General features: G+C 42.0%; 2 protein-coding genes across 7 annotated transcripts in view; both read right to left on the bottom strand.

Moving 5' to 3' along the window:
- LOC139464887 (voltage-gated inwardly rectifying potassium channel KCNH6-like) overlaps window positions 1–5,237 on the bottom strand; it is a 228,704-nt gene extending 223,467 nt beyond the window's left edge. For all 6 annotated transcript variants that reach the window (XM_071246458.1, XM_071246459.1, XM_071246460.1 and 3 more), the window contains exon 1: window positions 4,912–5,237. In XM_071246458.1, the coding sequence (XP_071102559.1) occupies window positions 4,912–4,987 (76 nt within the window). In that variant the 5' untranslated portion in view covers window positions 4,988–5,237. The remainder of the gene's footprint in view (window positions 1–4,911) is intronic.
- A 2,710-nt stretch (window positions 5,238–7,947) lies between these two features.
- On the bottom strand, window positions 7,948–13,529 carry LOC139465171 (homeobox-like protein HDP1). Its single transcript, XM_071246860.1, has 3 exons — window positions 13,327–13,529; window positions 12,754–13,258; window positions 7,948–7,962 (listed from the first exon to the last, which is right to left on the bottom strand). Exons 1-3 carry the CDS (start codon window positions 13,527–13,529, stop codon window positions 7,948–7,950), a joined length of 723 nt encoding a protein of 240 aa, XP_071102961.1.
- Window positions 13,530–15,213: the final 1,684 nt, after the last annotated feature.

Genomic DNA, 15,213 nt, shown 5'->3' with positions numbered 1-15,213 from the left:
GATGAATTCCCAATAAGGGTAATGTGTGAAGTCCATTTCTGGTGTCCCCCTGCCTTAATATTGCTTACACTTTATTGACAATTTTATTAGTGAGTGGGTTATAATATCGCATTGAACAGTAGTTTAGTCATACCACTGCATGTCAGTTTAATGTGAGAAGAAATCCCAAAGTGATATAGATTGTTACCACTTTGGGGGACCCATGAGCATAGGTAAACCGTGAAACATAATCAGGGGAACCCACTATCATAGGTTCCTAACCCACCTAAGGGACGCAACCCTGCACAGTGAAGTCAGCGAGCCTGACCACCCGATCCTGTTTGTTGCATATATGAGCAATATGACCTTCAACATGTATCTGAGCTGTATTTTCCTTTCAACAGACATAAAATGAATAGCTGCAATCAGCTAATCAATGCCCTTAGAGGTCCAAATTTATTATTATCTCAACAAAAAGTTTTCAGTCAGTTTATTGTAAACATTTAATAGAACCCCTAACATAAGATATTGCCATGGTATAAGTAAAGCTAACTGTTGGGGATGAGATTTGTCAGGTTAAATAATATTATGATGCAATTTGCAGTGTATGTATATCGACACATAATATCGGTATTATCAATAGGTAAGGGAAACTTAGTAAGGGTTATAACTCAAATACTGCACAGTCCAATAAATGTTCACTTTAATACTATATTCAATATTGAGGCTTCAAAATATTATGATGTGCATTTAAAAAAATAACAATAATTGTAAAACCAGTCGACCAAAATAGCCTTGATATGTATGTGGCAAATATGTATTGCAATTCACCAGTGCATAATAAGGTCACTATGCCTCCTGAGAGAGCTATGGAGAATCTGCATCTGTCTTAGTAAATCTACACACTACACTTATTTTTGTCATGCTACACGATAAATGCAAGCAAATGTGAAAGCTCCTCTTGAAATAATAATGATGTTGATGATTCATAAAATAATTCAAGTGAAATTCGAATACACAAACAAAAACAACCCTTAAAACTAAAGCCACTGCCTTCTGAATTGCATGAGCCAAACATTTATCAACTGAAACTGAATACAGAAAACACCTCAGTTTAGAGGTATTGAGTTACACAAACCCTGGATCTATATCTATTTTCAATATGCTTGTACAGAAAAAATGTTTTCAAAGTAAATTGAAATGTACCCCCACACACAATAAACACGTGCAGTAACATATTGTTGACTCTACAAAGAGCTGCTGATCATGCATCAAAACAATGTTCTAGAGCGTCATTGTATATACGCCAATAAGAAACTCGGGTAGAAATATCTAAACAGTGCAGGGTGTAATACAAATATTATTAGATGCATCGTGAACTGAGTGAACTTATCTTCCAGGCCCCACACCTTTGACAATTATATTGAATTGTCCGTCATAAATACCTCATTTAACACACATGCATTATTCTAATCAGGAACCTATGATGACGACACACTAAATTTATTGCCATAATCCTATAAAATACAGCTTTCAACTTCCACAGCAGCTACTTAACTTTTTCATGCACTTTGCTATTAAAATCTCAAAATCAATGATAGCCTCATAAACTGTAGCTGGTATTTTTGGCCTGTTACGTTGCCTTAATCCACTCTAGGTGATATAGAGCTATATTCACCATCTGTCACCGTTGAATAAACACATGACTTAAAGATGGGGGAGGCTACCTTGTCAACAGCAAGTGTGTTATTTCACTCCCACACATTAGTCTAATTAATCAGAACTGATTAATTAATCTGAGAGATTAATTGGGCACTCTGTGTGAATTGCTTGTATATTACAGGGCTGTATCCTTGTTATCCAACTGCTCTGATTTATGAAACACTAAGTGTCATCGCGATGTCTGGCAATAACACAGATTGATGTTAATACTCACAGGTCATGTGACCATAACCTGCGATACTAATCTGCCAGGTACTACAAATATAGGGCAAGGCTCACAGGGCTCTATTGCTCGGAGCTCAGAAACAGAGTCCTTCGTTTATTCTAGCTCCAATTACCTTGACACTGGCAATGTAAAGGCCTATTTACATCATGATTAAACAAAATTAATTAATTACAAAAATATTTTTAGCAGTAAATATGCCAATATGACTACTTTGAGGAAACTGGAGAGGCATTTGTTTATTCAAAGGTCAATTACCTTGGCCCCTATTAATCAAAGTACTAATAACTTGGAAAGTGTCAGAAAATTATCATTAAGTATTTAAGGTAACATAATTTATGAAGGAAGTCAAAATAGGGTAGATGATGGATCCTTATACACTTCAGTGTTTCAGTTCCCAGGATTGGAATGCTGAAACTTGAACTTGCTGCACACATTTACCAGTTTGCAGATCGAAGGTTATAATCAGACATCGCTGGTATTAAAACCATGGCAAGCAGCTAGGAACAGTATTTACACTCAGCAATATTAGGACATTGTTGTAAAGCTATGTTTTCATGTTGCACGACAACAGCTGGTGATACAAGCATGTATTCGGGATGTCAAACGTTGAATCAGTTACGTACATTATGTTAATAAAATTATTTCTATAAATGTCAACAACCTTTGTTGGATAAATATAAGTGACAAATACCCTTTACATAATGAAAGAAACCTTCACTAAAAGCAGAGTATATTGTAAGTTTTCGACTATATCAGAAGCATGTGTTTATGAATCACATCAAATAGTGATGAAACAGAGCTTTTCACATGTTTAACATCGCACAGACACAATGTTTCAGATATCTTCCAATTCTATGACTGGCTGTGATCCAAAATGTCCAAATATTCTTCCCAAACTGTGTAATGATACAGCAGAATGTCTTAGAAATAAATTGATAAAATCATAACATTTTCCCTTTGTCTTTAAAACTAATCTGGAACAACCTCACTTGATCAAGCTTGCAGCCCAGTGTGAATAACCTAGTGCAGCAACAGTGACAATATTCATTTGATATCACATACATGCATGTTACAGTTTGTATTCATCATATTTTTTTTGCCAAGAAATTTTGGAAAACAAATCCTTCTAAGGATAATATAATTCTATCTTATCAATCTACAGTAATCAACATCTGCTTCAACTCTGAAGCTATTCAACCATTGTAACTGATAATGGCCCGAGTACACATTTTGTTTACACACAAGACTCATTAAAAACTTAATACATTCATTCAATTCCTTGCCCTGTTTTTTGCCAACCCAGTAGTTTCGAAGTTATCAATGAACCATAACTATATCATCCCAATATAACCTTGTTATAATTCATCTCTATAGTTAAATACGTCAAGAATCAGGACAACTTCAGTCTAATAAATGTGTACTAAACACAAATGGAATATATTGATAATACATTTATAATAAAGCATTCAAAATTAAGCATGAAAGTCAAGGTATCCTTGTCATAACAATGACATTGAAAAGTTAAGATTAAGTAAAGATGTATATAGATATATAAGTCTTTGATTTAAAGGAGTCCCTACATTCAAATACTATAGAACTACAAGCAGCACACCTCAAGCGTCCGAGCCCGGCTAATCTCAAATATTGGTCCATATACTAGATATCGATAAAACTTAAGTAATATTCCCCAAAATGGATAAAATGTCTGAAATGTAATATATGCTTAATCAACCCTGATACTGTAGGCTTATCCCACCCCTATACTCCTCCTAGAACAGGAAGTATTAGAGAAAGGCCGTAAACATAATACATTGCACACTGTCGTATTCATCCGAACTCAATTTCAATCTCGTGAGTGAAAATATCTTACTTCCAAATCGATCTATTTTTCTTGAGTACAATGCACAAGGCACTTGAACCGAATTCCAACATTTAGCTTGCCTTTATCACAAAGTTAATCAATAGACTTATTCACAGACTTTAAGTGTAGGCCAGTCCATCACTCACAGCACTGTGTTCTCTGAGATGTTGTATACTATGTTCATTCACACATGTAAATTAAATAATTGTTATCAAAATGTTGTCCGATATATTTCGCACATGAGAGTGAATTAATTATTTAACTTTTAATAAAAAGTATTCAAAATTAATTGACTGAAAATGAAATATGTGTTGTTCAAAAATTATTTATCACATTATATATGGACTTATCAACATTATGGACACATAAAAGCATCAACATGTTACTATTTGTTATTAGTTTCATTTTGAAAATATTTAGAATGCGGGAACACATAGTATAATAATAACAACTGAACATTAATGCGAAAAAAGTCAATGGTAGCGTATGTCATGTTTTATCAAATTTTCCCGTTGTACTGAATATTTCTCATCATATTCCATATACGCTTTGCATGAGCTGGGAACTAAAACATTTTTTGCGTGTCGTACTAGAGCTGTTTTGTTTATATATCAGTTCACGCCATTTATCCCTTGTCGGTCTCGCTGCCGAACGAACAGTGCTTGTAAACATTCCGAGTTAAGAGGCGTCAACACGCATTGGCATTTTCATCATACCAGTTTCTATGATATCGCTTATTCCATGACACGGTGTGCAACTATATATTCTTATATACCAGTCAGGGGCCGCTCCGCATGACCCCCAACGTCGCATTAAGGGTGGGGGTGGGGGGGAGCGAGAAATTTTATATCGCCCCCTCCCGTGCACATGGCCAGTAATTGTGCACAGATGTTCGACAGCTGGTCGAACAATGTATACCATTTTACAACACAATATTCTGCGGGAAATATAAGAAGAATCAGCATTTTACAACATAAAACATCGCTTTTTCGTTATAAACTGTTATTGTACGATCGTGCAGCAATGATGTCACGACCATTGGTGCTATCATTGGAGAAATGGTAAATCGTAGAATATGGAATCCGATAAATGACAGTGATGAATAAAATGTGTTAATACTTACTTTGGCCGTCAAACTTCCTGATGATAGTGTCTATGAAAATGTTAGGCGGAGCCACATGTCCTCGACGCACCGGCATTTTAAACCGTTTATTCCCGCTACATTATATATACTGGACTATCGTACATCCTCCAAAATGGCTGAGATCGCTCACTCCTATGGCGGTTACAGTAAAACGACGATAGTCTTGGCACAAATATATATATTTTAAAGGGTTAGACTCCAAGGCAAGTCCACATCTACTGCACGTATTCAGCCGTGGCTGTGGTACATTGCACGCGACAAATGAACAAGGAATGGTATAGTCGTCGCATTTCTCATTTAGCGTATGGCGTCTGCTGAAACTGGCGCTTCACAACCTCGTGTAAATAATGTCGATCCGCACTCGACCGCATCACGGGACTACTTTGAGAGAGATTACTCCGCCAGCAGCTGATGCCATGAACGAAAAGATGGCGAAGTGTCAACAGCAAGGCCGGCAATTCATGTTGCGAAACATAGAGTCGTCAGACGGCCATTTCATATCGACAAGTTATGTTATTGACAAGATTCCACAAAACTAACTCGCGTCGAAATATCGATTGTTTAGGCTTGCACGTGAGGATAGCCGTCTGGTCCGATGGTTGTGACAGTCGAAAGAAGCGCTCTTCCAGCTAACGAGGTAGTTTGGTAGCAGTGATAGGATGTGTGGTGCAGAAGTGGTTCATATTCTCAGATCACCCGCATTAAAGTTATGCAACGCTTCGTATCCTATGTCTAGACGGACATACAGCCTGACAGATATTGAACGCCAGATCGGCCACGCCCAGAATCGATACCGTCTCATTACCCACAGATCTATCACGGATGGCGTTTTAGCGGAGTTTTAAAAAACAACGGGCGCACCCAATGTTTTAGAAGACCGAAGAGATTGTGATAATTCAGTGGAAAGCTTCAATTTGACCAGGAACACGACTGAAACCTAGTACCAGGCACACAATGGAAAACCTATCGTTGCTAATACCCATTCGACGAGAAAAACATATTTATTTTGCATTACTGATTATTTGCTATTGCCAGCCCTTCGCCGCTTCTGTTTTTTTCCCCTTTTAGCTATATCCATCAGTGTGGTGTATGTTATATATCTACCGGCACCCGGCACTGCCTAACAAGCGCACTGTTGATATAAAACTCATTGATATGTTGTCGCTTCAAATAACTAAAAGCTCCGTAAACAACGATTAATTAAGGTTTGATTGGCATTTCTATATTGAGCACACTTGGCGTCTATTTATCATATAACGTATAATACCATATACGTTTAATAATCACGAATTTGGAAACAGACTTTGCTGGAAACCTGAAACCTGTTATCATAAACTAATACTCGAGTTGAATACGCGTGGTGTTGAGTATAGGTTATTGTTAGCTGTGAAAAAATGATATCTATTAAGCGGGAACATAGCTTTCTCGAAAAGCAGAGGTGCATAATGGGATTTGGCAATTCGCGGTTAGCAATGTGTAATATATTTTATAGAAAAAATAATAATAAACTAACAGGCAAAAGTTCACCCCATGTTTGCTTGTGGCTTAAAATGAAACAATCGAGAAATGGTTATTCGATGGTGATTGTTTGATACGGGTTTCAAATCGTCTTGTTTGAGACCTTAATTTTGCATGTTCCGGCGACTGTTTTCAGCCTAGTAACGTTTTAATAACGTTTGTAACCTTTTGGTCGAATCCAGTTTTCAAGTTTATACTTTCTTGTGACCGGTGTTGACATACGTTTACCTAGAAAATTTTCCGAATGTAGAAATGTTTTAGTTTATTATATGCTTCACAAAGGGTAGGGGGGTGCGCGTCCCATCACCGCCTTGTCTGGATCAGCGAAGACCGACCGACAGACAGATAATGTATTTGAATCTCACCTTGAGCATACATTATTCACTGATGATACGTACAGTGTTTAAACATGCACAAGTCATTCCGAATGGAATTACGAGAGCGTATGTATATACAGGTAATTGAAAGATAATTTACTAATAAATATTTAAAGGTAAAAACATAATTTGTATAAAAGCCATTTTCGTCTTTGAATATAAAAACAGGTTTTGGCACACAGTAGGTTCAGTTCATTCCACAGGATGCGGCCACGTGCTACATACCGAAACACGTGCTCATAAGATACCTGCTAACAAGGCAGTGTGTTTAATAACTCTCGTATGACATTTGTCTGAAGCCCTCTACCCGCAGCACAGATCACGAACCAACAGTGCTGAAGATCCGTCACGACAAATACGCCAGCAGCCATTGAGAAATGACTTATCGCGTTCCGTCCAGACGTGTCAGCTTGATGGAAAAGAAAGCCCAAACTGACCCAAATCCTTAGCGTAGAGTACCGATTTGGGGAAACCGAACATAAGAATCATAATGAACGCCAAACTAGGAATTCAAACCACACTCAATGGATGCTGGAACGAACAAGGGACGGAACTCTTGGCAGCGAAATGCGGAGCTTTAGGCAACAGGGCTCGTGTTCCCGAAAATAAGATTTAGATAAGTTCACGACTTAATTAATTCAGGAATAAGGTGATGGGAGACGGGAAGGAAGATGCGAATCATTACGAGGTGAAATATGTGAAGCCAATGTTAACTCAGGGCAAAAGAAAGAATGCCGAGTTTGTTTTTATGTAATTGGAAATTGAAAGAACTTATTAAATTTGATTATACCTTTTTTACCATCACTCATTTCTGCAACAGTTTATAAAAAGTAATCTGTGGTTGGGTAATTTTGTGTTTGTGAAATTAATTTGCAACCACATGATCCCTGCCACATTTGAAATGTTGTAATTTTTGTGCCGAAAAAAGCAAAAGAAAAATAATATTTTCAAAGATAATATGTCAGACATACCCATCAGCGATTGTGTATTATGCGAATTGTTTTTGTATTATTTTTTAACAGTTTGAAAATTATATCTTGCAAAATAGAACCATGCAGAAGTATTCTTTGCGTGCTGACTGAGCGCCAATGCAGTTATCTTTTTATGTAACACTGCTACCTCAAGTTATTTCCAACTGAAAATCAAACATAGGATAAAATATACTGAGAGGTATAGTTTCTTTTGTTCCTCAGTTTACTTCAGGTCATGGCGGCAGCTGTTTCGGATGTAGTACCTGTGGGTGGGTTAACTCTTTTGGATGCTGAACCATCTGGACAATGTATGTTTGTACACTCATCGATAAATAAATTGCAAGCGAGTCCATGACATTTTACTGCTTACCAATTACAAGTTTTTTGCGCATGTTGCCATTCAACTGAAAAGAATTAGTCCACGCCCACTAACGGAGTACTGTTTCCTGATTGGCTGATATTAGAGTGGCTGGGCTTGTGTTGTATTATTGCGCTGAACAATATCACTGATTGCGTTTGATTTGAAAACCGTGGACGACCCAGGTGAGTTTGGTTTTACGCCGCTTTTAGCAATATTCCAGCAATATCACGGCGGGGGACACCAGAAATGGGCTTCACACATTGTACCCATGTGGGGAATCGAACCCGGTCTTTGGTGTGACGAGCGAGCGCTTTAACCACTCACAGAGGTAGCAGTGTTACCGCCCCCGACCCAGGTGAACCTGTGTTGACCAGGGTATAACCGACCGCCTCCGTGGTCTAATGGTAGGGCGTCCGCCCGGAGAGCGGAAGGTCCGGGGTTCGATTCCCGGCCGCGTCATACCAAAAGACATTAAAAGATGGTACTCGTTGTTACCCTGTCTGGCGCTCGGCATTAAGGTACTAAAACAAGGACTGGTCGGCTCGGAGTCAGTATACTGTGTCTGAGTGGGGTATTCATGTTAAACTGCGGCATGTTAACTCAGTGAGCTAGCACTATATATCGGCATCAGTCCGGACTAGTACAAGCAGCCACACACATACACGTGCATGCACGTCGCTATATAAGTGCAATAATCATGGACGCGACGTTAAACCAAATTTCACCTCACCTCACCTCACCAAGGTATATAACCTTGGCTGACCAATGTAGGTATGTGGTAACTGAAATACGTCATACTTCGGTTGGCCTAAGTTGCCTATACCAATTCGGGGCACGGGTGGCCAAGTCGTCTAAGGCGCCGCAACCCGTGCCCCCAAGAAACAGTAGTAATATTGTCTGGATTGTCTGTTCCTGACTCGATTGTTTACAGAACGCCGTCATGCTGAGTGCGGCGTGAAACAACAAACAAACACACAGAAAACCCGGGTTCGATTCCCATCATTGGTACAATGTAGGAAACCCAGTTATGTCAGCGCTGTGATTTCGATGTATTCAATGTGTGCCGTTGATGCTAAACATGCTGTTGCATGGCAACGATTCACGTCATCAGTGCACGAGGGGCCAGAGGGTGACCGCCCGATCCTTATTTCAGCCGTCTCTATATAGTGACAAGGCTGATACACTGGAGCCCATGCTGACCCGGCATTCCGTTGCGTGTGTTTCGGTAGATATATGTACTGGTGGTCTAGGGTGAAGCGGCAACCATGTACATTACAATCACTGCATGAAGCATTTCGCAAACGCCCGATTTTTTTATAATCAATCCTAGGATAACATATATACTACTCAAAACAAGTTTAAGAACACCCACACCTGGACGGCCTTTTTGCAATATCCACCAATCATGACAAATTAACTGTAGTCATATGAGGTTTTGTTTGTTGTTTAACGGAGCACTCAGCAATATTCCAGCTATATGACGACGGGCTGCAAATGATCAAGTCTGGACCAGACAATCCAGTGATTGATATCATGAACATCGATCCACGCAATTGAGATACGATGACATGCATCAACCAAGTCAGCGAGCCTGACCACCCGATCCCGTTAGTCTCCCTAACGACAAGCATAGTCGTCTGTTACGATAAGCATAGGTTGCCGAAGACCTTTTCTAACCCGGATCTTCTCGGGTCTATAGTCATATGACAACAATCCTGTTTTCCTCTACGTCTTTTGATTAGCATAAATGTACTATTATTGGCTAATTCCGTCTAGTTACGTAAACGTGACCACAATCAAGTTCAATGTAAACTTGTGTATATGTGACATCTAGTGAAATAGAGATACAGTATACTACGTTTATAACGAACACGCTTATAACGAACTGACGGATATAACGAACTTTTTTTGGCCCCGTCCATTTGATGTATATATGCTGTGTATGTGCTTAAAACGAACTACGGTTATTACGAACTAAATTTAGTGGTCCCTTTAAGTTCGTTATAACCGTAGTTTACTGTATACGTAATGCTACCCTCTGTCCAGCAAACCTGTTATAGAAATCCTCTTTTTCATCCACAGAACAGGCTCATTGACTCCCGTTTTACCCCAAACAGCCTTTCGTTACAATAATTATCATATTTGTATAATATGAAAAGGTTATTTTTGGAAACAATCATTTGGTCTGCGGTCTAAAAACGATTGCCATTGGATGTCCTGAATAAATGGACTTTGGTTTTTGTTCGACCAACACTAGTCCGTCTCCACCATCCCTCCCAGGAAGCCACCTCTCCCCAAAATATTCAATACTGACTCATAACGATCAGGACTCGTGAAGATCCGGGGTAGAATAGGTCTTCAGCAACCAATGCTTGACGTAAAAGGCGTCTATGCTTGTCGTAAGAGGCGACTAATCGGATCGGGTGGTCAGGCTCGCTGATTTGGTTAATGCATGTCATCGTATCCCAATTGCGCGGATCGATGCTCATGATATCAGTCACTTAATTGTGCGGTCCAGACTCGATTATTTACAGACCGCCGTCATATAGCTGGAATATTGCCGAGTGCGGCGGGAAACAACAAACAAACATAACCATCAGAATATAAACCACTCGACATTTGTGGTGTTCCGTGTGTGGGACCTGAATGTGTGTTATTGGCTGCTTGGAGTTATACAAGAAGGGTAAGGATGTCTCATCTGGCCAGTCTTGTTAACCGACAGAAGGGTAAGGATGTATCATCTGGACAGTCTTGTTAACCGACAGAAGGGTAAAGATGTCTCATCTGGACAGTCTTGTTAACCGACAGGAGGGTAAGGGTGTCTCATCTGGACAGTCTTGTTAACCGACAGAAGGGTAAAGATGTCTCATCTGGACAGTCTTGTTAACCAACAGAAGGGTAAGGATGTCTCATCTGGACAGTCTTGTTAACCAACAGAAGGGTAAGGATGTCTCATCTGGACAGTCTTGTTAACCGACAGAAGGGTAAGGATGTATCATCTGGACAGTCTTGTTAACCATCAGAAGGGTAAGGATGTATCATCTGGACAGTCTTGTTAACCGACAGAAGGGTAAGGATGTCTCACCTGGACAGTCTTGTTAACCGACAGAAGGGTAAGGATGTATCATCTGGACAGTCTTGTTAACCGACAGAAGGGTAAGGATGTATCATCTGGCCAGTCTTGTTAACCGACAGAAGGGTAAAGATGTCTCATCTGGACAGTCTTGTTAACCGAGAGAAGGGTAAGGATGTATCATCAGGCCAGTCTTGTTTACCGACAGAAGGGTAAGGATGTATCATCTGGCCGGTGTTGTTAACCGAGAGAAGGGTAAGGATGTATCATCTGGACAGTCTTGTTAACCGACAGAAGGGTAAGGATGTATCATCTGGACAGTCTTGTTAACCGACAGAAGGGTAAGGATGTATCATCTGGACAGTCTTGTTAACCGACAGAAGGGTAAGGATGTCTCATCTGGACAGTCTTGTTAACCGACAGAAGGGTAAGGATGTCTCATCTGGACAGTCTTGTTAACCGACAGAAGGGTAAGGATGTATCATCTGGACAGTCTTGTTAACCGACAGAAGGGTAAGGATGTCTCATCTGGACAGTCTTGTTAACCGACAGAAGGGTAAGGATGTATCATCTGGACAGTCTTGTTAACCGACAGAAGGGTAAAGATGTCTCATCTGGACAGTCTTGTTAACCGACAGAAGGGTAAGGATGTCTCATCTTGATAGTTTCGTTAACCGACAGAAGGGTAAGGATGTCTCATCTGGACAGTCTTGTTAACCGACAGAAGGGTAAGGATGTCTCATCTTGATAGTTTCGTTAACCGACAGAAAGGTAAGGATGTATCATCTGGATAGTATTGTTAACCGACAGAAGGGTAAGGATGTATCATCTTGACAACCTTGTTAACCGACAGAAGGGTAAGGATGTCTCATCTTGATAATCTTGTTAACCGACAGAAGGGTAAGGATGTATCATCTGGCCGGCCTTGTTAACCGACAGAAGGGTAAGTATGTCTCATCTGGACAGTCTTGTTAACCGACAGAAGGGTAAGGATGTCTCATCTGGACAGTCTTGTTAACCGACAGAAGGGTAAGGATGTCTCATCTGGACAGTCTTGTTAACCGACAGAAGGGTAAGGATGCATCATCTTGGCGTTTTTGTACAATACAATTCTATTCTATGAGTATTCTTGTTTTGCCAGCACCAAATCTTTGTTTGTTCCATCAGATTTGTCATCATGTACACCCTGCATCTCAGTGGAGGCCTCCATCAGGGTGAAAAAGTGAGTTGGTTTAAAGCCACTCTGAGCAGTTATATCACCGCGTGACGGTTTTATATGGGAGGACTATATAATAAAGCCAATCGGGGATTCGAACCCAAGACCATATGTTCCTGACACGCCTAAACGTGCCGCAATTCGGCATGCAAATCGTTGCGCCTTGGACATCCGGTACACCTTGGACACCCGGTACACTCTGGACACCGGGTACACCTTGGACACCCGGTACACATTAGACACCCGATACACTCTGGACACCCGGTACACCTTGGACACCCGGTACACCTTGGAGACCCGCCAACCTTGGACACACGGTACACCTTGGACACCCGGTACACATTGGACACACGGTACACCTTGGACTTCCGGCACACTCTGGACACCTGGTACACCTTGGACACCCGGTACACTCTGGACACCCGGTACACTCTGGACACCTGGTACACCTTGGACACCCAGGACACCATGGACACCCGGTACACCATGGACACCCGGTACACCATGGACACACAGTACACCTTCAAAACCCGGTACACCTTCGACACCCGGTACACGATGGACACCCGGTACACTCTGGACACCCGGTACACTCTGGACACCCGGTACACCTTGGACACCCGATACACTCTGGACACCCGGTACACTCTGGACACCCGGTACACCTTCGACACCCGGTACACCTTGGAGACCCGGAACACCTTGGACACACGGTACACCTTCGACACCCGGTACACATTGGACAAACGGTACACCTTGGACACCCGGCACACTTTGGACACCCGGTACACCTTGGACACCCGGTACACTCTGGACACCGGTACACTCTGGACACCCGGTACACCTTGGACACCCGGTACACTCCGGACACCCGTTACACCTTCGACACCCGGTACACCTTGGAGACCCGGAACACCTTGGACACACGGTACACCTTGGACACCCGGTACACATTGGACAAACGGTACACCTTGGACACCCGGTACACCTTGGACACCCGGTACACTCTGGACACCCGGTACACTCTGGACACCCGGTACACCTTGGACACCCAGGACACCATGGACACCCGGTACACCATGGACACCCGGTACACTCCGGACACCCGTTACACCTTGGACACCCGGTACACTCTGGACACCCGGTACACCTTGGACACCCGGTACACCTTGGACACCCTGTACACTCTGGACACCCGGTACACCTAGGACACCCTGTACACTCTGGGCACCCTGTACATCTTGGACACCCGGTACACCATGGACACCCGGTACACTCTGGACACCCGGTACACTCTGGACACCGGGTACACCGATATACCTTCGACACCCGGTACACTCTGGACACCCGGTACACCTTGGACACCCGGTACACCTTGGACACCCGTTGCACTCTGGACACACGGTACACCTTGGACACCTGGTACACTCTGGACACCCGGTACACTCTGGACACCGGGTACACCTTGGACACCCAGTACACCTTGGACACCCGGTACACTCTGGACACCCTTTACACTCTGGACACACGGTACACCTTGGACACCCGGTACACCTCGGACACCCGGTACACTCTGGACACCCGGTACACCTTGGACACCCGGTGAACCTAGGACACCCGGTACACTCTGGACAGCCGGTACACCTTGGACCCCCGTTTTCGGACACCCGGTACACCATGGACACCCGTACTGGTATGACCCATGCCCAAACCTCCTGACCAATACAACGCACTGTTGGTTGTGTGAATAACGCCAGACCTGGCTAGCTGGTCACTGCCAATACACTAGTCCATTCCTGGAAATTGTCCAGAACGTTTACCGACCCGACGGAGGCGCCATGCATGGAGTGGTGAAATAGCCAATTAAGAGGAATTTCCTTTGATATATAACAACTGGTCTACTGTCTTCGTTAGGCTTCACGTGACTTGATGCCCGACTGTTGACAACCACAGGCAATTGTATCGAGGATGCTCGGGGTGCTCAAGTCAAAGAAATCAAAGATTTGTCCTCAAAGTCGTTAACTGATTTGCCCTAATAAACTCGATCCGCCTTAGCAATTAGGACACGACCGGTAATGGTGGGAAGGCATTTGTTAACCCACAGTTGTTTAAATGAATTTCCGAAATCGAGATACAAAGACATTGTTAATATTCTCTCCCTGTTTCCGCACTGTGCGCTTCTGAATAAGAAAGCGGTTGTTCTCCGATGGTTTAAATGCAAAAAGCGGCGGAGGGGTAGCTTAGTGGTCAAAGCCTTTGGGATCCTCACGCCGAAAAATATCAAATTTGGATACAAAATCCCAACTCCCCCTACCCCCCACCCATCCAACCCACCTCAGAATATCAAATTGTCGGTTCCTTAGCTACGGAGTGCAAAGCTCTGTTCAGGTTAGACTAACATTTAGGTCCAGAAAAAAAGATATCTTATTTAAAACTATGTATCTACGAAATAGAAAATACAATCCAAATGGAGCCCAGTAATATGGTTAATTTCAGGCTGAGGCAATCTAGACTTGCCAAATCATTCTAGACTTGAGTTAGATTCGATTTTTAGCATATTCTCTTAGGTCTGTTAGACAAACCATTTTCAGGGGTCCTCGCCGAAATATTGCTGAAATATTTACTTCGTAAAATCCTTCTCACTCATTTGGAATTTCTCTTAAACACTAGACATAAGCTGTGTCATACTCTCACATGTAGTCTGTCCCTCAAACCTAAAAGAAAAAATTAAAAAGGGAGCCCAACTTAAGTCTAGAAAGATTTGG

This window comes from Haliotis cracherodii, unplaced genomic scaffold (genome assembly GCF_022045235.1).
Source record: "Haliotis cracherodii isolate W230 unplaced genomic scaffold, xgHalCrac1.p SCAF_17, whole genome shotgun sequence".
Lineage (NCBI taxonomy): Eukaryota > Metazoa > Mollusca > Gastropoda > Lepetellida > Haliotidae > Haliotis > Haliotis cracherodii.
This window is presented reverse-complemented; position numbering and strand designations above follow the sequence as displayed.